Below are 20,288 nucleotides of genomic sequence, written 5' to 3'. Positions count from 1 at the left end.
TAGACAGGCCAACAAGGTGCTTGTTCAGTCTCTGGTCAATTCAAGACTTGACTACTGCCACTCCCTTGTGGCTGGTCTTTCTATGCGCACCATCAGGCCCTTGCAATTGATCCAGAACATGGCAGGACGGGTTGTCTTCAATGTTTAAGTTTTCTACTGCTTTTTCTTCTCTGGGTTCATGTACCAGCCTTCATCAGACTCAAAACCCTGACACTGGCCTACAAAGCCAGGAGTAGACCAGACCCTCCATACTTGATAGCAATGGTCAAAAGCCGATCTGGACAAAAAGTCTCCATACTGACCTTTGTATTTAGTAGTATCTAAGCTTAGCTCAGAGATAGTTTAAACAACCCAGTCTCTATCCCTGTCCCTTACAGGAAGTGAATCAGCAGCTTCTAAGACAATGGAGTCAGCTTCAGACCAACAAGCAGATGATGTCCTTCTCAGAGTCTTGGAAAGACACAAAACCATCATGAAGGACAAGTATGAGAAACTACTTGAGATAATAAACACTGCAGATAATAAACCTTTCCCAAACAAGATACACCCACAGCTCTACATCACAGAGGAACGGAGCGAAGGGGTGAACGAAGACCATGAGGTTTTACAGATGGAGAACAGACACAGAAAACACCTACAAGACATGCCAATCAACTCTGCAGAGATCTATAAATACCTACAGAGTCCTGAAGAAGGAACAGGAACAGAGAATGTTGGAGCTGTAACGGATGAAGGTCTCAAACACAAAGAGAAAAGAGATGAAGTGCAGAAGCTCAGAAGTGTGCTGACTAAAGGCATTGCAGGCATTGGAAAAACTGTCTCTGTGCAGAAGCTCGTTCTGGACTGGGCAGAAGGAAAAGCCAATCAGGATGTAGATTTTGTGTTTGTGCTTCCTTTCAGGGAACTGAACTTGATTAAAGATGGCCAGTACAGTCTTCATGGACTTCTGTGTGCCTTCCACCCTGAGCTTCAAGATCTGGACCCAAACATGTATGATCGATACAAAGCTGTGTTCATATTTGATGGTCTGGATGAAAGCAGAGTTCAGCTGAACTTCTCAAACTGTGAGGAAGTATCTGACGCTACCATGACGTCATCAGTGAGCGTGTTGATGTCAAACCTGATCAAAGGAGAGCTGCTTCCTTCTGCTCACATCTGGATAACCTCCAGACCAGCAGCAGCCAATCAGATCCCTCCTCAGTACATCCACCGCGTGACAGAAATTGAGGGATTCAGCGACCCTCAGAAGGAGGAGTACTTCAGGAAGAGAATCAGTGACCAAGACCAAGCCCAGAAAATCATCTCCCACATTAAGAGAGAGAGGAGCCTCCACATCATGTGCCACATTCCTGTCTTCTGCTGGATCTCAGCCTCTGTGCTTCAGCAAATCATCCAACAACAGGACACAGAAGTTCCTAAAACTCTGACTGAAATGTATTCCCACTTTCTGCTCATTCAGACCAACATGAAGAACAAGAAGAATGAGGAGAAAGGTGAGAGAGACCTGAAGAAGCTGCAGAGATTCAACAGAACTGAGCTTCTGAAACTGTCTGAACTGGCTTTCAAACAGCTGATGAAGGGCAATGTGATGTTCTATGAAGAGGACCTGAGAGAGAGTGGCATTGATGTCACTGAGGCCTCAGTGTATTCTGGGATTTTCAGGGAGGAATGTGTTCTGGACCAGAGGAAGATCTTCTGCTTTGTTCATCTGAGCTTTCAGGAGTTCCTGGCTGCTGTTTATGTGCATCACTGCTACGAGATCCAGAACATGGAGGTACTGGAGGTTTTTAAACCACAGCCCAGTAAGAGGTTTGTGTATGGCTGTTTTAATCCAAAGTTCAGAGAGTGGTCCAAGGATGTTTCACTGGATGAGCTGCTGATGGGAGCAGTGGATAAAGTCTTGAAGAGTAAGAACGGACACCTGGATCTTTTCCTCCGTTTCCTGCTGGGCATCTCACTGGAGTCCAATCAGAGACTCTTACAGGGTCTACTGACTCTCGAACACAGCAGCTCTGAGAAAACTGCAGCGTACATCAAGGAAATAATCAAAGGACCTGATGATGATCAAGAATGTCCATTTTCAATTGAGAGATCCATCAATCTGTTCCTCTGTCTGTCTGAAATGAATGACCAGTCTCTCTCCAGAGAGCTTCAGGAGTCTCTAAAATCAGAGAAACACTCTGAGAGAAGAGAAGAGAAGCTCTCGCCTGTACAGTGTTCAGAACTAGCTTATATGCTTCTGAGGTCAGTGGAGGTGCTGGATGAGCTGGACCTGAAGAAATACAACACGTCAGAGGAAGGATATAGAAGACTCATGCTGGCCGTGAGGGTCTCCAGAAAAGCTGTGTAAGTTTTACTCCTGTCCTGCATACACTGGACACCTATATTCAACATTCAGAGTTCTAAAATAGTTCACATTAACATTTTCAATAGTGACGCAATTAATAGTTCATACTGAGTCACCAGAACTGTCACATTTTATTTTACATCCCTGGTTTAACTGTATTATTAAATTATTATTCTTTTGCAGAATACACAGCTGTTTTTTCACACTACACTCCACAGCTTGTGAAACTCTCCGCTCAGCTCTACAATCAGTGAACTGCCCCCTGAAAGAGCTGGACCTTAGTAACAATTGTGTGAATGATTCAGAAGTGGAGATGCTCTGTGCTGGACTGAAGAGTTCACACTGTAAACTGGAGACACTCAGGTGAACTTTCTGTGCTTTCATTTCCAAATTATTTCAGGTTTTTGTCCCCATTTTCTTTTAGTTTCCTTTGGAAATGTTGTGCATCTTCTTGCAGAATGACCATCTGTAATCTTGGGGAAAAGGCTGGTGAGAGTCTGGGATTAGCTCTACAATCAGTAAACTCCTCCCTGAAAGAGCTGGACCTCAGTTACAATGACCTGCAGGATTCAGGAGTTGAGCTGCTCTCTGCTGGACTAAAGAGCTCACACTGTAAATTGGAGACACTCAGGTGAGATTTCTGCAAATTCAGTCTGTAAGCCACTGATAATCAAGGGATTATTCGTTGTCTTAATTCATTTCATATGGATTTAAAATTCTGCTAAATCTTTCAGATGAACTAGTCCTGAAATATATAAAAAAAAGACCTATACCTATTATACCCATTGTGGCAATTACCTTATGATGTTGCTAAACAAGTGAAGAAAAAACGGTCATTGGTCAGGTCTGCTGTTTTATATGGGATGATCTGAATAAAATGCCAGGCTTGGAACATCTGGTGCACTTTTTTGTAGGGTCGGTTGGTCTAGGGTAGGAATGGTCTTGTAACCCCTCAGTTACCCCTTTAAAGCTGTACTATGTAAAGGTAAAGGTGCACGTATTTGTCACTGTACACTGTACAGCGAAATGTGTCCTCCGCATTTAACCCATCTGGTAGTGAACACACACTCACACACACACATGTGTTAGGGGCAGTGAGTACACACACACACACAGAGCGGTGGGCAGCCAACTCAAGCGCCCGGGGAGCAGAGAGGGTAAAGGGCCTTGCTCAAGGGCTTAACAGTGGCAGCTTGCCGAGCCCGGGAATCGAACCCACAACCTTGTTATCGATATCCCGGCGCTCTAAAGGCTGAGCCACCACTGCCCATATTGTATTGTATTGTATTGTATCGTACTCTTCAACTCTTTACAGTCTTGCAGGCTGTTTTCTCACCGTAAACTCCTGTGAAAGTCTGGGATCAGCTCTACAATCAGTAAACTCCTCCCTGAAAGAGCTGGACCTCAGTAACAATGACCTGCAGGATTCAGGAGTGGAGCTGCTCTCTGCCGGACTGAAGAGTTCACACTGTAAACTGGAGACTCTCAGGTGAGCTTTCTGTGAATCACCTGATGAAAGTTAAGCTCATAAGGCTTACCTGAATGTATATAAAACAGCTTCAGTTATGAGAGGATTTAGCATCCCATTGTCTCATTAATTGTAACCAGATCAGCAAAATATAAACACACAATTACACTGTAGTGTTTTATTGTTTTATATGTATTTGAATGAATGATCTGCAATATCTGTTTATAGTCTTGCTGTCTGTAATCTTGGAGAAAAAGCCTGTGGAAATCTGGGATCAGCTTTACAATCCATAAACTCCTCACTGAAAGGACTGGACCTCACTAACAATGACCTGCATGATTCTGGAGTGGAACTGCTGTCTGCTGGACTAAAGAATTTGCATTGTAAACTGGAGACGCTCAGGTAAACTTTCTGTAAATCTTACCTTAACGATTTTCCTCTGATGTTCATTGCTTTTTAGATATAATGAAATGATGAAGTAGACCTCTGCAGTTCACATAGTGACCATATAGGAAGAGCAGTGTCCTAGAAGCAGGATGAGCATACAGGAACAGCCCAGTTATTGAGGTTTGTTCATTTAGTTTGAGGCAGTAGGAGGAGGATGAGGCAGAGGTTGGAGACATGCCTTGGCAATGTCAGACGAGAACAATGGCCCTGTAGGAAGAACACTGAAACAGAGGGTCTATTTGTACACAACACCATACTAGAAACATCTGGACGAGTAGAAGAATGCAAACAGGTAGGAGCACTAAAGACCAAGCAGGACTATGAAGGAGGTTTGGGAGGAGACGAAGTAACAAGAGCACTACAAAAACTGTTGTCCTGAGGTCTCTCCAGAGCTTGTGTAGGGTAAGTGGGCTCAGGTAGAAAAAAGGGACCAACTTTTGGAAGAGCATATGGGACAACACATTACTCAAGGGTCAGCTTTTTGTTATTTGTTATATAAATGAAAGGCATCTGACCCTCACTTTTCTTCTTTTTTGCAGGTTGTCTGGTTGTATGGTCACAGAAGAAGGCTGCTCCTCTCTGGCTTCAGCTCTGAAATCAAACCCCTCCCACCTGAAAGAACTGGATTTGACCTATAATCACCCAGGGGAGTCTGGTGTGAAGCTCCTCTCTGATCTACTGGAGGATCCAAACTGTACACTGCACAACCTACAGTGAGTTACTGACTTACAGGTGGCTTGGGTGTAGAAACTTCGAGCCTCTGAATCTACCTGTAAACAGTTTCCTCAGTATATTAGAACACACTCACAATGATGGTATAATAAATATATAATAAATACAGTGCCTTGCAAAAGTATTCGGCCCCCTTGAACTTTTCAACCTTTTGCCACATTTCAGGCTTCACACAAAGATATAAAATTGTAATTTTTTGTTAAGAATCAACAACAAGTGGGACACAATCATGAAGTGGAACAAAATTTATTGGATATTTGAAACATTTTTAAGAAAAAGTAAGAAATAAAAAACTGAAAAGTGGGGCGTGCAATATTATTCGGCCCCCTTGCGTTAATGCTTTGTAGCACCACCTTTTGCTGTGATTACAGCTGCAAGTCGCTTGGGGTATGTCTCCATCAGTTTTGCACATCGAGAGACTGAAATTTTTGCCCATTCTTCCTTGCAAAACAGCTCGGGCTCAGTGAGGTTGGATGGAGAGCGTTTGTGAACAGCAGTTTTCAGCTCTGTCCACAGATTCTCAATTGGATTCAGGTCTGGACTTTGACTTGGCCATTTTAACACCTGGATACGTTTATTTGTGAACCATTCCATTGTAGATTTTGCTTTATGTTTTGGATCATTGTTTTGTTGGAAGATAAATCTCCGTCCCAGTCTCAGGTCTTTTGCAGACTCCAGCAGGTTTTCTTCCAGAATGGTCCTGTATTTGGCTCCATCCATCTTCCTATCAATTTTAACCTAACCTTTAATCTTCCCTGTCCCTGCTGAAGAAAAGCAGGCCCAAACCATGATGCTGCCACCACCATGTTTGACAGAGGGGATGGTGTGTTCAGGGTGATGAGCTGTGTTGCTTTTACGCCAAACCTAACGCTTTGCATTGTGGCCAAAAAGTTCGATTTTGGTTTCATCTGACCAGAGCACCTTCTTTCACATGTTTGGTGCGTCTCCCAGGTGGCTTGTGGCAAAATTTAAATGAGACTTTTTATGGATATCTTTGAGAAATGGCTTTCTTCTTGCCACTTGCCAGATTTGTGCAGTGTACAACGGATTGTTGTCCTATGGACAGAGTCTCAGCTGTAGATCTCATCCAGAGTGATCATGAGCCTCTTGGCTGCATCTCTGATCAGTCTTCTGCTTGTTTGAGCTAAATGTTTAGAGGGACGGCCGGGTCTTGGTAGATTTGCAGTGGTCTGATACTCCTTCCATTTTAATATGATCGCTTGCACAGAGCTCCTTCAGATGTTTAAAGCTTGGGAAATCTTTTTATATCATAATCCGGCTTTAAACTTCTCCACAACAGTATCTCGGACCTGCCTGGTGTGTTCCTTGGTCTTCATGATGCTCTCTGCGATTTAAACAGAACTCTAAGACCATCACAGGGCAGGTGCATTTATAAAGAGACTTGATTACACACAGGTGGATTCTATTCATCATCATCAGTCATTTAGGTCAACATTTGATCATTTAGAGATCCTCACTGAACTTCTGGAGTGAGTTTGCTGCACTGAAAGTAAGGGGGCCGAATAATATTGCACGCCCCACTTCAGTTTTTTATTTCTAAAAAAAGTTTCATATATCCAATAAATTTCGTTCCACTTCGCGATTGTGTCCCACTTACTCTGAAATTACAATTTCAGATCTTTATGTTTGAAGCCTGAAATGTGGCAAAAGGTTGAAAAGTTCAGGGGGGCGAATACTTTTGCAAGGCACTGTAATATGTATAATGTATAATAAATATATAATAAATACATGTGGCCAGACACAGCTTGAGCAGCATCATGGGGATCAAAGTCCCAACTGCAGTTGTTAAAATAGTGCCCAGCCTTCCTAAGATCTTATTTCCAGACTGAGATACAGCCATAAGAGCCTTTATAGCTGTGTATGTATGTTTTTCTCCTTAGGATGGACCATGGAGGGACGATCAGGATGAAACCAGGACTAAGAAAATGTAAGACCCTCATAGACACACATGCACATGCACCCTGTTCATGTATTCTCCTCTAATCTTTGTACATCTCCATTTGCAGATGCCTGTGAGCTCACTCTGGACCCGAACACTGCATACGTGAGCCTTACTCTGTCTGAAGGAAACAGAAAGGCAGAGTGTTCTTATGACTACGTGACGTATCCAGACCATCCAGACAGATTTGACTTCCGAAAGCAGGTTCTGAGTGCGGAGAGTATGACCGGTCGCTGCTACTGGGAGGTTGAGTGGAGTGGGAGGGGCGCTGATATAGTCATGTCATACACAGGTATCAAGAGGAAAGGATCTGGTTTGGACTGTCTGTTTGGGGCCTGGAATCAGTCCTGGAGTGTGGAGGGCAATGTTAACAACCTTTACAGTTTTTGGCACAATTGTCATTTCACTTCCATAACCTCCCCCACGTCCCTGTCCCGCAGATTAGGAGTGTATCTGGACTGGGCGGCTGGTACACTGTCCTTCTACAACATCTCACTCAACACACTGATCCACCTACACACGGTCCACTACCCGTTCACTGAGCCGCTCTATGCTGGGTTTAGGCTTCGTTCTAACTCCTCACTCTGTCTGTGTGACATAACATAACCACTAACAGACGTGGCCTCAAGTCACGATTTTGATGATTTAAAAAAATAAAGCGATTAGACCAATGGTTACCATTCAATCCATATTTTAAATGATTCTGAAAAGAAGGTTTAGATTGGACAGGTGAAGTGGACGGCTGATTCTAAGCTTAAGCCACAGTCACCTATTCACGTTTATATATTTCATTTAGTGTTTGACCCCATTAAAAATAGGCCTGTCTTGCACCCAAGTGGTAAAACAAACTTCCCCTGGGTGTCCGAACAGCAGGGTCTGTCTTCAAGCAGACTGAAGACCCATCCCAATACCAGAGTATTGTGGTCTCCATTACTGACTTTTGTATTTAGTAGCATCTAAGCTTGGAGGACTCTAGTCTATACAAACTAGCTATGAATATTTTCTGAGTAAACAGTGATGGATAAGATGCCTTCTGTCGTTGTCAATGTAAATGTAGCCCTACAGGCAGACTGGGCAAACATGTAGAGTTAGCAAAACCTATTCGTAGATCAGGATAACCCAAGGACACCTAATAGGAAAGGAAGCTTCGCTAAACTGTTATGAAAGCAGCCCTAGACACACTTTATCGTCAACACCAACATGTAGACGTGCACAGATACAGTGGGAGAAAAAAAGTATTTAGTCAGTCACCAATTGTGCAAGTTCTCCCACTTAAAAAGATGAGAGAAGCCTGTAGTTGACATCATAGGCAGACCTCAACTATGAGAGACAAAATGAGGGGAAAAAAAAAAAAATCAGAAAATCACATTGTCTGATTTTTAAAGAACCCTACAAATAGGGTAGGGTGATTGGGTGTAATTCCAGACACGCGACTTTCATTCCCAACCTTTTTCAACAAGCTACATTATACACCCTCTACTTTGCATTTCTTTTAAAATATGTTTTACATTTCTGGCTTTTCTGTCCATTTTTCAAATTATAATTGGGTGTGAAGGTTGAGAGGGGTAACAAAGGGCTCGAAAACATGCTCCCAAAATTCCCAAACTTCTTTCACAACAAATATTTTTGCTATTTTGAAAATTGATCATTTTTTTCCTTTGTAGTTGCACTACTCTATGTTTACCTTTGTGTCTGTCCATACCATAGACTCAGTCATTTTGGAAAAGTAATAAAGTTAATAAACTTGATTGATGCTCATTTAATTAACTGACATTATTAATATTATAATTCAGATTATTATTAAAATATTATTAAAAATTACCTTTAAAATGATCATTTGTGTCCAGTGGTTTTCAGTTGTGTTAAATGTGCTGACAAAGCATTACAGTCATGAAGTTATTTTGAGAAGTGACGGCCTATTTCAAAGGCAAAAAAACAAAAATTAGCCAATTCAGCGACATGCTAAGTTCGATTAAAAGGGAAAGCAAGCAAAACGAACCAGTCTAGTAAATGTGCCTGAAACCAGTAGAAAACACTGCTGAGACCGTTCACTCAACTGTGCTCTGAGATATGAGGCCTTATCTTCTAAACCCGTGTGATTTGAGCCTCGGTTAGCTGGACGTTCCTGGCTACACATCCTGTGGTGAATTTGGTTGGACAGCTGTTGCGTCCAACTGCCTTTAACTTGAGCAGACAGTGACTTCATTCCTGGTTTGGCCGTTTTCCCCGATAAACACCACAGCCATGTCGACGGATGTTTTTCAGCCGCTCAATTCGACTAAAGGGGCCGTGTTCAATCTTCTAAAGGAAACACACTTCTGCACGTTCTAGTACACAGTTTAGTGGCTACTACAGCAAATGTAGCGTTACCTTTTATTCATGTTTTGTTTTTAATGCAGTAATTAAAGTTAATTAAAGAGTGTGCAGGACCCTCGCTGTCTTAGTATGTATAGTGTGTGTTAATGTGTGGGGTTTTACTGCGGGGACTATATGCCTGGGTTCTTCCCTCACCTTCACACCTGTGGTCACGAGATGTGACGATAATCCTGATTTGATTTGACGTCATCTAAAAAATAAAATGTCCATATTTAATAACTGTCAGGGGTGCACGAGCTTATGGGAAGCCTCCACGTGCTCGGCATGTGTTTCCCTTCTTGGTCATTTGAAGCTCTAAGGCTCAATTTCGGCGCTCGAGAGCTCTGATCCTAAAGGCCTGCGCGCCGGTGACGTGTCCCAGTGCAGACCCGGACTGTCTCCTCCACAGATTAAACGGAGGAACATCTTCAGCTTCGTTTTTCGTGTTTATCGTTTGGTATCAGCGAACTGTCTCTTCACACAGTCGCCGTTTCCCCGCTGAAGCTCTGAGGAGAAGAAGGTGGCTAGGCGAACATCTTCTCTGAGGTAAAGTTGACCTTAACGGTCCTTCAGCGCCTCTAAACGTTCCCAGCCGTTTCAGAAACAGAGCATTTCTTCCAGAATAAGGGCTTTATTCACATGAATTAGTTACAAATCATTAAAACAAAGATTATTCTGGGTCATATGGCTGCATTCAGGGTGAGGAGGCTACATTTCGGAGGTGTTTTACTCTTCTACTGTGCATGAGGGGCGCTGAGGTCATAGTTTTTCATTCTAATATCTCTGTCTCTCTCATGCTCACTCTATTATTTCCATTGTCTCTCTTAGCTGGAAGGTGGACAGTCAGCTCCAGGATCACACCAGCTGTGGACTAGGTCACCATCTTGGTATCACCTGTGGACTTCCGGGACCATCCGACTTAGTCAGGACAATTTCTCATCTACGATTCTACGTCCTCAAAAAGAGGCCATGGAGCAGGATTCTCACCAATCAGAAGATGATGTCCTTCTCAGAGTCTTAGAAAGACACAAAACCATCATGAAGGACAAGTATGAGAAACTACTTGAGATAATAAACACTGCAGATAATAAACCTTTCCCAAACAGGATACACCCACAGCTCTACATCACAGAGGGACGGAGCGAAGGGGTGAACGAAGACCATGAGGTTTTACGGATGGAGAACAGACACAGAAAACACCTACAAGACATGCCAATCAACTCTGCAGAGATCTATAAATACCTACAGAGTCCTGAAGAAGGAACAGGAACAGAGAATGTTGGAGCTGTAATGGATGAAGGTCTCAAACACAAAGAGAAAAGAGATGAAGAAGTGCAGAAGCTCAGAAGTGTGCTGACTAAAGGCATTGCAGGCATTGGAAAAACTGTCTCTGTGCAGAAGCTCGTTCTGGACTGGGCAGAAGGAAAAGCCAATCAGGATGTAGATTTTATGTTTGTGCTTCCTTTCAGGGAACTGAACTTGTTTAAAGATGACCAGTACAGTCTTCATGGACTTCTGTGTGCCTTCCACCCTGAGCTTCAAGATCTGGACCCAAACATGTATAATCGATACAAAGCTGTGTTCATATTTGATGGTCTGGATGAAAGCAGAGTTCAGCTGAACTTCTCAAACTGTGAGGAAGTATCTGACGCTACCATGACGTCATCAGTGAGCGTGTTGATGTCAAACCTGATCAAAGGAGAGCTGCTTCCTTCTGCTCACATCTGGATAACCTCCAGACCAGCAGCAGCCAATCAGATCCCTCCTCAGTACATCCACCGCGTGACAGAAATTGAGGGATTCAGCGATCCTCAGAAGGAGGAGTACTTCAGGAAGAGAATCGGTGACCAAGACCAAGCCCAGAAAATCATCTTCAAGAGAGAGAGGAGCCTCCACATCATGTGCCACATTCCCGTCTTCTGCTGGATCTCAGCCTCTGTGCTTCAGCAAATCATCCAACAACAGGACACAGAAGTTCCTAAAACTCTGACTGAAATGTATTCCCACTTTCTGCTCATTCAGACCAACATGAAGAACAAGAAGAATGAGGAGAAAGGTGAGAGAGACCTGAAGAAGCTGCAGAGATTCAACAGAACTGAGCTTCTGAAACTGTCTAAACTGGCTTTCAAACAGCTGATGAAGGGCAATGTGATGTTCTATGAAGAGGACCTGAGAGAGAGCGGCATTGATGTCACTGAGGCCTCAGTGTATTCTGGGATTTTCAGGGAGGAATGTGTTCTGGACCAGAGGAAGATCTTCTGCTTTGTTCATCTGAGCTTTCAGGAGTTCCTGGCTGCTGTTTATGTGCATCACTGCTACGAGATCCAGAACATGGAGGTACTGGAGGTTTTTAAACCACAGCCCAGTAAGAGGTTTGTGTATGGCTGTTTTAATCCAAAGTTCAGAGAGTGGTCCAAGGATGTTTCACTGGATGAGCTGCTGATGGGAGCAGTGGATAAAGTCTTGAAGAGTAAGAACGGACACCTGGATCTTTTCCTCCGTTTCCTGCTGGGCATCTCACTGGAGTCCAATCAGAGACTCTTACAGGGTCTACTGACTCTCGAACACAGCAGCTCTGAGAAAACTGCAGCATACATCAAGGAAATAATCAAAGGACTTGATGATGATCAAGAATGTCCATTTTCATTTGAGAGATCCATCAATCTGTTCCTCTGTCTGTCTGAAATGAATGACCAGTCTCTCTCCAGAGAGCTTCAGGAGTCTCTAAAATCAGAGAAACACTCTGAGAGAAGAGAAGAGAAGCTCTCGCCTGTACAGTGTTCAGAACTAGCTTATATGCTTCTGAGGTCAGTGGAGGTGCTGGATGAGCTGGACCTGAAGAAATACAACACGTCAGAGGAAGGATATAGAAGACTCATGCTGGCCGTGAGGGTCTCCAGAAAAGCTGTGTAAGTTTTACTCCTGTCCTGCATACACTGGACACCTATATTCAACATTCAGAGTTCTAAAATAGTTCACATTAACATTTTCAATAGTGACGCAATTAATAGTTCATACATCTGAAGCACCAGAACTGTCACATTTTATTTGACATCCCTGGTTTAACTGTATTATTGAATTATTATTCTTTTGCAGAATACGCAGCTGTTTTTTCACACTACACTCCACAGCTTGTGAAACTCTCTGCTCAGCTCTACAATCAGTGAACTGCCCCCTGAAAGAGCTGGACCTCAGTAACAATCATGTGAAGGATTCAGAAGTGGAGATGCTCTGTGCTGGACTGAAGAGTTCACACTGTAAACTGGAGACACTCAGGTGAACTTCCTGTGCTTTCATTTCCAAACGGATAACCGTTTGTTTCCATTTCACCTTTTTGTTTTGTATTTCCATTGGATATATTGTATATTGTTTTGCAGAATGACCATCTGTAATCTTGGTCAAAAGGCTTGTGAAAGTCTGGGATCAGCTCTACAATCAGTAAACTCCTCCCTGAAAGAGCTGGACCTCAGTAACAATAACCTGCATGATTCAGGAGTGGAGCTGCTCTCTGCCGGACTAAAGAGTTCACACTGTAAACTGAAGTCACTCAGGTGAGATTCAGTCTATTAATAAAGCCTTAATAGTCAAGTTATTTTAGCAATAATACACTCAGGATTCATGCTATAATGTGAAAGTTTGGTACTGGTGTACAAGGACTTAGATCAGAACACCAGTGCTAGTATCTTGAATGATAGCACAAACCTTGAGTTTATGGTTGCGATTATACCACAGTTTCATTATTGCAGGGTTTTTTTTTGGTTAGATTTTAAGATAAAGGCCAAAAGGTGATGTTACAGCTTATATTAAAGATGACCTTCATTTTTTTTATTCGCCCGTCTGTTTTCCAATCATACGTTCTACCTTAAATGATGCAGCAGATCAGGTCTTCAACCATACAAAATACCCTACCTACCTTCCTAGCAACACTTCTCAGGAGTATTGCTTTGTTTTCAACCCACAGTGTCTGTGTTTAGTGTACTTATGTACGGCTTGGGATGCTTTGCAGATAACAGTAAAATCTCCAGTAGTTAGCTTTCGTTTCATTCTAGTTTTCAATTGATTGATTTCATGTGATTACTACAATAACTAATTAACTACAGTCAAGGCACTGACGTCAAACATGTTGGCTAAAATGGTTATAATTCATTTTTGGATTGGCATTATATTATAATTATAAATAATGTGTAACTTAGTGTCGTTGGGAGGTTACGTGTGTATGTGGTGGAGTAATACTATAATATAACTTTGGTCAGAGTGCCATAATCGTGAAATATTAGGACTCCTAAAATGTACCTCAGACAGTCACATTGCGATGTCGGAACTAACTGTTTTATAACATTTATTATGTTATATAATTCATTTAAAATTCTACTGAATCTCTCACATTGAAATTAATTGAATTAATGAATTATGAATACATGAATTAATTTTCTACATCAGCCTACATCAGTTAAATATAACCACCTCTTTGTAGACTTTGTAGATCTGTAATTATAGACTCTAGTCCATCTGTTTCTTTGCATACTTTACTAGCCTCCTTTCTCCCTGTCATTCAATGCTCAGGATCCCACAGGACCACCACAAAGCAGGTATTATTTGGGTGGCGGGTCATTCTTAGATTCTCAGCACTGCAGCGACGCTGAAATGGTGAAGGTGTGTTAGTGGGTTTTGCGCTGGTATGAGCATATAGGATGAACTGTCACTCATCAACTGTCCTTTTCGTACCTTTCGTAAATGCAAATGCAAATGCAAAGTGACACATAGAGAACACTGTCACACCATCTCCATTGTCCTTATTAAGCTGTACTGTGTATCGTATTTATTTTGCAACTCTTTACAGGCTAACAGGCTGTCTTCTCACAGTAAACTCCTGTGAAACTCTGGGATCAGCTCTACAATCTGTAAACTCCTCCCTGAAAGAGCTGGACCTCAGTAACAATGACCTGCAGGATTCAGGAGTGGAGCTGCTCTCTGCCGGACTGAAGAGTTCACACTGTAAACTGGAGACACTCAGGTGAGATTTGTGAATTAACTGATGAAAGGGTTTAGTAAGGGTATATGTGAACAGCTTTAGTTGTGATTTCAGGATTTATAATTCCATTGTATTTCTAATTCCAACTACAGCAGTAATTTAAAAAAATACACATTTGATTAGGTTTTATAAACAGTATATTGCAATACATCTTTGCAGACTCGCTTTCTGTAATCTTGGGCAAAAGGCCTGTGGAAATCTGAGTTCAGCTCTGCAATTAAAAACCTCCTCACTAAAAGAGCTGGACCTCACCAACAATGACCTGCAGGATTCTGGAGTGGAACTGCTGTCTGCTGGACTGAAGAGTTGTAAACTAGAGACACTCAGGTAAATGCTTTTGTGGATTAGGATTGTACACACATACAATATTCACAACAAACAAATGTCAAAATGAAAATAAACCTGTAAAATAAGTGATTATTAAAATAAGTGATTGCATAAACATTCAGAATATTCAAGTTCCAGGCTATTGGTGCTAGTAGTCTTGCAATTAGTGGAATGGACATCACGTGAGTGCAGTAAATACGTTTCAGGTGGTTAATCTGTATTCATACTGGTTAATCAGTATTCCTGGCTAAAGATACACCATGAACACAAAAACACTGTGTGCAGAAAAGGAAGCAATTCTTACAAAATGGAAAGCTGCAAGAACCAGTAACTGTGCAATTCATGTTTATTATTTTAAAATAATAAAATAACTTTCCACAAACAAAAACTCAAACCTCTCACACAGCCCCTTGTATATCTATAGTTTCTATCTATGTTTATATGTTTTTTGGGCAACCCAGATTTTAAAAAAAGTGTCGGAATAAAAAGGGTTTTGTTACTTTTTACATCTAGTTGATGCTACATAACACAAGTAGTTTGAATGACACCCCAATGTAAATGAATAGTTTTAATTTATTTATTAATTTTAATGTTCATTTATTTCAATGGCTTTGTTGCTAGATTTAAGTAGTTAAGTACTAAGTACTTCTTATTTTCTTTTTATCTTTGAATCAAAATTTTCAATCAAATTTAGAGATTAAATGGTTCATTTTAACACCACTTGAAGTGCTGCAATCTATGCCCTGTGTCCTAAAAACCTCTTTACTCTGAACTCTTAAGGATTTACCACATCCAAAATCCAAGTTATGATAATTAGACACATAAATAGAAACATTAATATCTTAACTAATCCAAATGAAAAAAATAAAAAAAAAATGCCAAAATGTTTTCAAACAGATTTGTAGGGTTTGTGAGCTAAATACTTATGAATACCCTACACAAGACTACATTAGAAACACTTGAGAATGGTGAGGTAAAGGACGGCACACAGGTGGAAGCAGTAAAACAAGACATGACTAGGGTGGAGATGTAAGAGGAGCCAGGAAACCAAATAAAAATCAGTAATGAGTATATATAGAGAGATCATATATAACGTTAGTTAAATGAAGCTTTTTAAGCATTAGTGTCGCCTGGTGGTTAAAAGCTTTAACAGCAGCTTGTAGATGTGCAGCATCCTGAAAGGCATGTCTTCTTGTGTAACCAGATAATCAGAAAACTTTAGCACCATGCACAGCTTTATAAACAACATTCTTCAGTCAGTAACAGGCAAGGCTATTGCACTGGAGCACCACAAGGTTGTGTCATCAGCCCATTTTTTATTTTTCTATACCTTCTATGCTAATACCTGTACAGGTCCCTCACCTCTGCGGGTGAAATAAGTATTGAATGTGTCCATAAATGATGTGTAATAATGAGAAATGACACCCAAAGAAAGAGAGGTGCTAAAAGACATGGAAAGTCACGACACCATCTGAAACCAAATAAAAATCAGTAATGAGTATATGGGCCTGGAACCAGGAAAGGCACAGAAATGAGCAGATTTCTGAGTATATAGGATGGTAAGCTCTTCAAAAAGTGCAGCCAGCCACCTTTCCAAGGCCAAGTCTCTAAATACACTGGTATAGGGTAGGTGGGCTCTGGAGGAGACAATGAACCAAAATTATAACATGAGCACATGGGACTGGGAAGATTTCAGGCCCAGCTTTTTTTATATTAATAAAATATAAATAAACATATATTCCGTTTCTGTTTCCTGAAGGTTGTCTGGTTGTATGGTCACAGAGGAAGGCTGTTCTTTTCTGGCTTCAGCTCTGAAAACTAAACCCTTTCACCTGAGAGAACTGGATCTGACGTATAATCACCCAGGAGAGTCTGGAGTGAAGCTGCTCTCCGATCTACTGAGGGTTCCACACCTACAGAACCTACAGTGAGTTCATTAGTTACTCCACACAGGCAGACACACACACACACGTTACTGTACTACCTTATGTAATATTAAGGCCAAGGAACACTACACCTAACTCTAGCCCTAACATTACCTAAGTAACCTAAACCTGGCCCTCTCCTAACCATAACCTTATTAACCAAAATCTACCCACTCTAACCTCACCTCATTACTAACCTCAGAGATGTAAGAGAGAAGGAGAGAAATTAAAGGCATTAGAAATGGTTAATAATTCAAAGTTTAAGCCTTTCTTTGTAATGTGCACAAATCTTGCATGTATTTTCCCTGAGGCTTTACCAATATTACACCATGACAATACAGTATGTCATGACTATAAACCTGGACCAATTACTAGAAAGGACAGTATTTCGTTCATACATCAGTATATGTTCAGCTTTCAGGTGGCCTTTAGTCTGACCACCTCCTTGCAAGCAGTTTCCTCATTAGATAGATGGTAGATTGCGGCCTAAATGCACTGATGATAGCACAGTTGTGGCCAGACACACCACACAGCACAGGTTTAGAGGCATAATTCAGTCACACCTAATCACTGATCTTTTATAACACCAGCATTATAGATCAAGCCCAATATGGTGCCATCAAAGCTTTTATAAGGGAATTTGAGATGTGTCTGCCCACGCATACATCACACCAGAACAAAGAGCAGAGCAAAGGGCAAAACGGTCCAGCATGTCCAGCTTCAGAAGGCCCGGATACATAAGTGTGTTAATGTGTTTGGATGGGATACCTGTATAGAATGATGACATGGGATATGGTGTTCTCTGTAGACCTGTGTTGGTGGTGGACAACCTAGAGGAGGCCTACTGTATTTGGCAGCATGATACTTTGATTATATCTCAGTACCAGCCTTTTGAAACACTTGAATGCAAAGGAAATAAGTGCTCTTGGCTGACAGTTGTTAACTCACTCCACTTCTGGACTTTGGTAGAGAGATCATATATAATGTTAGTTAAATGAAGCTTTTTAAGCATTAGTGTCGCCTGGTGGTTAAAAGCTTTAACAGCAGCTTGTAGATGTGCAGCATCCTGAAAGGCATGTCTTCTTGTGTAACCAGATAATCAGAAAACTTTAGCACCATGCACAGCTTTATAAACAACATTCTTCAGTCAGTAACAGGCAAGGCTATTGCACTGGAGCACCACAAGGTTGTGTCATCAGCCCATTTTTTATTTTTCTATACCTTCTATGCTAATACCTGTACAGGTCCCTCACCTCTGCGGGTGAAATAAGTATTGAATGTGTCCATAAATGATGTGTAATAATGAGAAATGACACCCAAAGAAAGAGAGATGCTAAAAGACATGGAAAGTCACGACACCATCTGAAATCTAGCAGTAATTAGAAAGAAGAATGGGCCAAAATCACACCTGAGCAATGAATGCAACTAGTTTCTCCGTACAGGAGGCGTCTTGAAGCCGTCATCACCAACAAAGGCTTTTGGACAAAGTATAAACTAACTTTCAGTGAGCGTGTTTAATACTTTATCCCTTTGACAGTTGTTACCGACATATGGTGAGAATATTATGTCATTAGCACTTTTAAAAATATATGTACTTGATCTATACTTATTTCACCTGCAGTATTTTAAAGATTTTCTGATAATACCAGAAATAAACCTTGAGAGGAACCAAGACCTATCCTCCTGTGCAGTTTCAAATAGGTTCTGACTCTTCTTAAAGTAAATGTTAAAACCTCCTTATCTGTAGAAGGAGAGTTTTGTCACAGGGGCTGAAACCAGGTGCTCACATTTGGTGAGATCAAAGCAGGTATATGAAGCATTCAGCTGCTCTGGAATGGAAGTCTGTGTTGCTGTGACTGTCTAGGGTTTGTAGTCTGTAAGTGTCTGGATGCCTTGTCTTGTCTGGACAGTGTACCGAAACTGTAGTATTACTTAAATTAATTTCCAGTTCTTTTTGTTTTCTTGGTCAGGATGGAACCACGAGGTGAGATCTGGATGAAACCAGGACTAAGAAAATGTAAGACACATATACACACACATACACCCTGTCTGTGTATTCACCTCTAATCTTTGTGTATATCTGTGTGCAGATGCCTGTGCGCTCACTCTGGACCCGAACACAGCACACAGAACTCTCACTCTGTCTGAGGGAAACAGAAAGGCGAAGAGGTCTTGGGAACATCAGATGTATCCAGATCATCCAGACAGATTTGACCACATAAAGCAGATTCTGAGTACGGAGAGTCTGACTGGACGCTGCTACTGGGAGGCTGAGTGGGGTGGGAAGGAGGTGGCTATAACCGTGGCATACAGAGGAATCTGTAGGAAGGCCTATGGTCTGTCAAGCTTATTTGGGGCCTGGAATAAATCCTGGAGTCTGGAGTGCAATATTCATAACCTTTACCAATTTTGGCATGATTGTCATCCCACTTCCATATCCACACCCGCCTCCCTCTCCAACAGAGTAGGAGTGTATCTGGACTGGGCGGCTGGCACACTGTCCTTCTACAACATCTCACTCAACACACACACCCCGATCCACTTACACACAGTCCACTACCCGTTCACTGAGCTGCTCTATGCTGGGTTTAAGATTCGCTCGAACTCCTCAGTGTGTCTGTGTGAGATTTGAAGACTACAAGAAAATTCCAAATGAAGAGGACGTGACATTCTTGCTACAGACAGGTCTTGCTCATGGTGCTTGCTGGAATTATTTGAATCAGCCCTGCGTAGAACAGGTTGGACAGCTGCAGCTCTTAGGCTTAGGTCACTGGCTGCGTTAGAAACAAAGCTCCTTTTTTCCTTCAAGTAGCTTTCGACAGATTTGATAAACATGTAGAGCTAGTCAAACCTTCTCAAATCAGATAAACCCAAGGAAAACAAAGTGGAAAGAAAGCTTCATTCAAGTATTCAGTCACAACTCCAGTCACAGCACTGGTAGACACAGAACCTCTGTGGAAATCCCTTACAGAAAACTGTCCTGAAAGAGCATAATTCCAGACTTTCCCGTTTCTCCTTTATCAACAAGCCACATTATACACCTCATCCTATTTGCAATATTTAGGCTTTTTTCTATCCAGGTTTTAATAAAAGATGTTCGTGATTTGAACATAGACTTGAACTTATGACGTAGTGGTTTGAAATGTTCTCCACGTGTAAAAGATTAAGCGGACACGGCTGATTTCTAACTGTTCTGAGATCTTTTTAAATCCCTCCCCAGGCTCCTCTGTATCGACAACATTCTTTCTGAAGGCCTCAGAGAGCTCTTTGGATCTGGTCATGGTGATCTTCACCACTCACTTCAACAGTCAAGAGCAGAGCAGATTAAATGTCTGAGGTTTAAATAAGACCGACTCCTCCAAAATGCCCTCTAACCTTGTTCTAAATCATCTGCGGCTGATATGCTGCTCCTGATTCTAACTTCAGGGATTTTAAGTAGCACTAAATGTGGGGGTGTCCTACCTTTTCCCTCACAGTACTAACACACACACACAAAAAAAATTAGAAATTATTTTTAACGACATTTCTGAAGTTTAATTAGTTTATTTATATTACTTCCTTCTCTAAATATTAATGAGAGGAAGTTCTAAATGCCCTTAATGCTTAATCATGTTAAAGACAGTGGTTTTCATGGATGTCCTAATTTTTTACATGACTACATATGAGCCATGTAACCCACAAAATATGTGGGCCGG

At 41.6% G+C, this 20,288-nt stretch overlaps 2 protein-coding genes across 2 annotated transcripts in view; both read left to right on the top strand.

The window, feature by feature from the left end:
* LOC140538879 (NACHT, LRR and PYD domains-containing protein 3-like) overlaps nt 1–9,250 on the top strand; it is a 12,675-nt gene extending 3,425 nt beyond the window's left edge. Inside the window, exons 2-9 of the mRNA XM_072661414.1 lie at nt 378–2,346; nt 2,531–2,710; nt 2,805–2,978; nt 3,663–3,836; nt 4,044–4,217; nt 4,802–4,975; nt 6,896–6,942; nt 7,022–9,250. Of these exons, the coding sequence (XP_072517515.1) occupies nt 404–2,346; nt 2,531–2,710; nt 2,805–2,978; nt 3,663–3,836; nt 4,044–4,217; nt 4,802–4,975; nt 6,896–6,942; nt 7,022–7,560 (3,405 nt within the window). The 5' untranslated portion in view covers nt 378–403 and the 3' untranslated portion in view covers nt 7,561–9,250. The remainder of the gene's footprint in view (nt 1–377; nt 2,347–2,530; nt 2,711–2,804; nt 2,979–3,662; nt 3,837–4,043; nt 4,218–4,801; nt 4,976–6,895; nt 6,943–7,021) is intronic.
* A 694-nt stretch (nt 9,251–9,944) lies between these two features.
* On the top strand, nt 9,945–19,714 carry LOC140538895 (uncharacterized). The gene is made up of 8 exons (XM_072661430.1): nt 9,945–12,218; nt 12,406–12,585; nt 12,687–12,860; nt 14,150–14,323; nt 14,501–14,668; nt 16,428–16,595; nt 18,564–18,610; nt 18,684–19,714. The coding sequence occupies exons 1-8, from the start codon at nt 10,279–10,281 to the stop codon at nt 19,223–19,225; spliced, it is 3,393 nt and encodes a 1,130-aa protein (XP_072517531.1). The 5' UTR covers nt 9,945–10,278; the 3' UTR covers nt 19,226–19,714.
* Nucleotides 19,715–20,288: the final 574 nt, after the last annotated feature.

The sequence above is a fragment of the Salminus brasiliensis genome, chromosome 18 (genome assembly GCF_030463535.1).
Source record: "Salminus brasiliensis chromosome 18, fSalBra1.hap2, whole genome shotgun sequence".
NCBI classification, from domain to species: Eukaryota; Metazoa; Chordata; class Actinopteri; order Characiformes; family Bryconidae; genus Salminus; species Salminus brasiliensis.
Note: the sequence above shows the minus strand (reverse complement) of the source record. Positions and strands in the feature narration are given on the sequence as shown.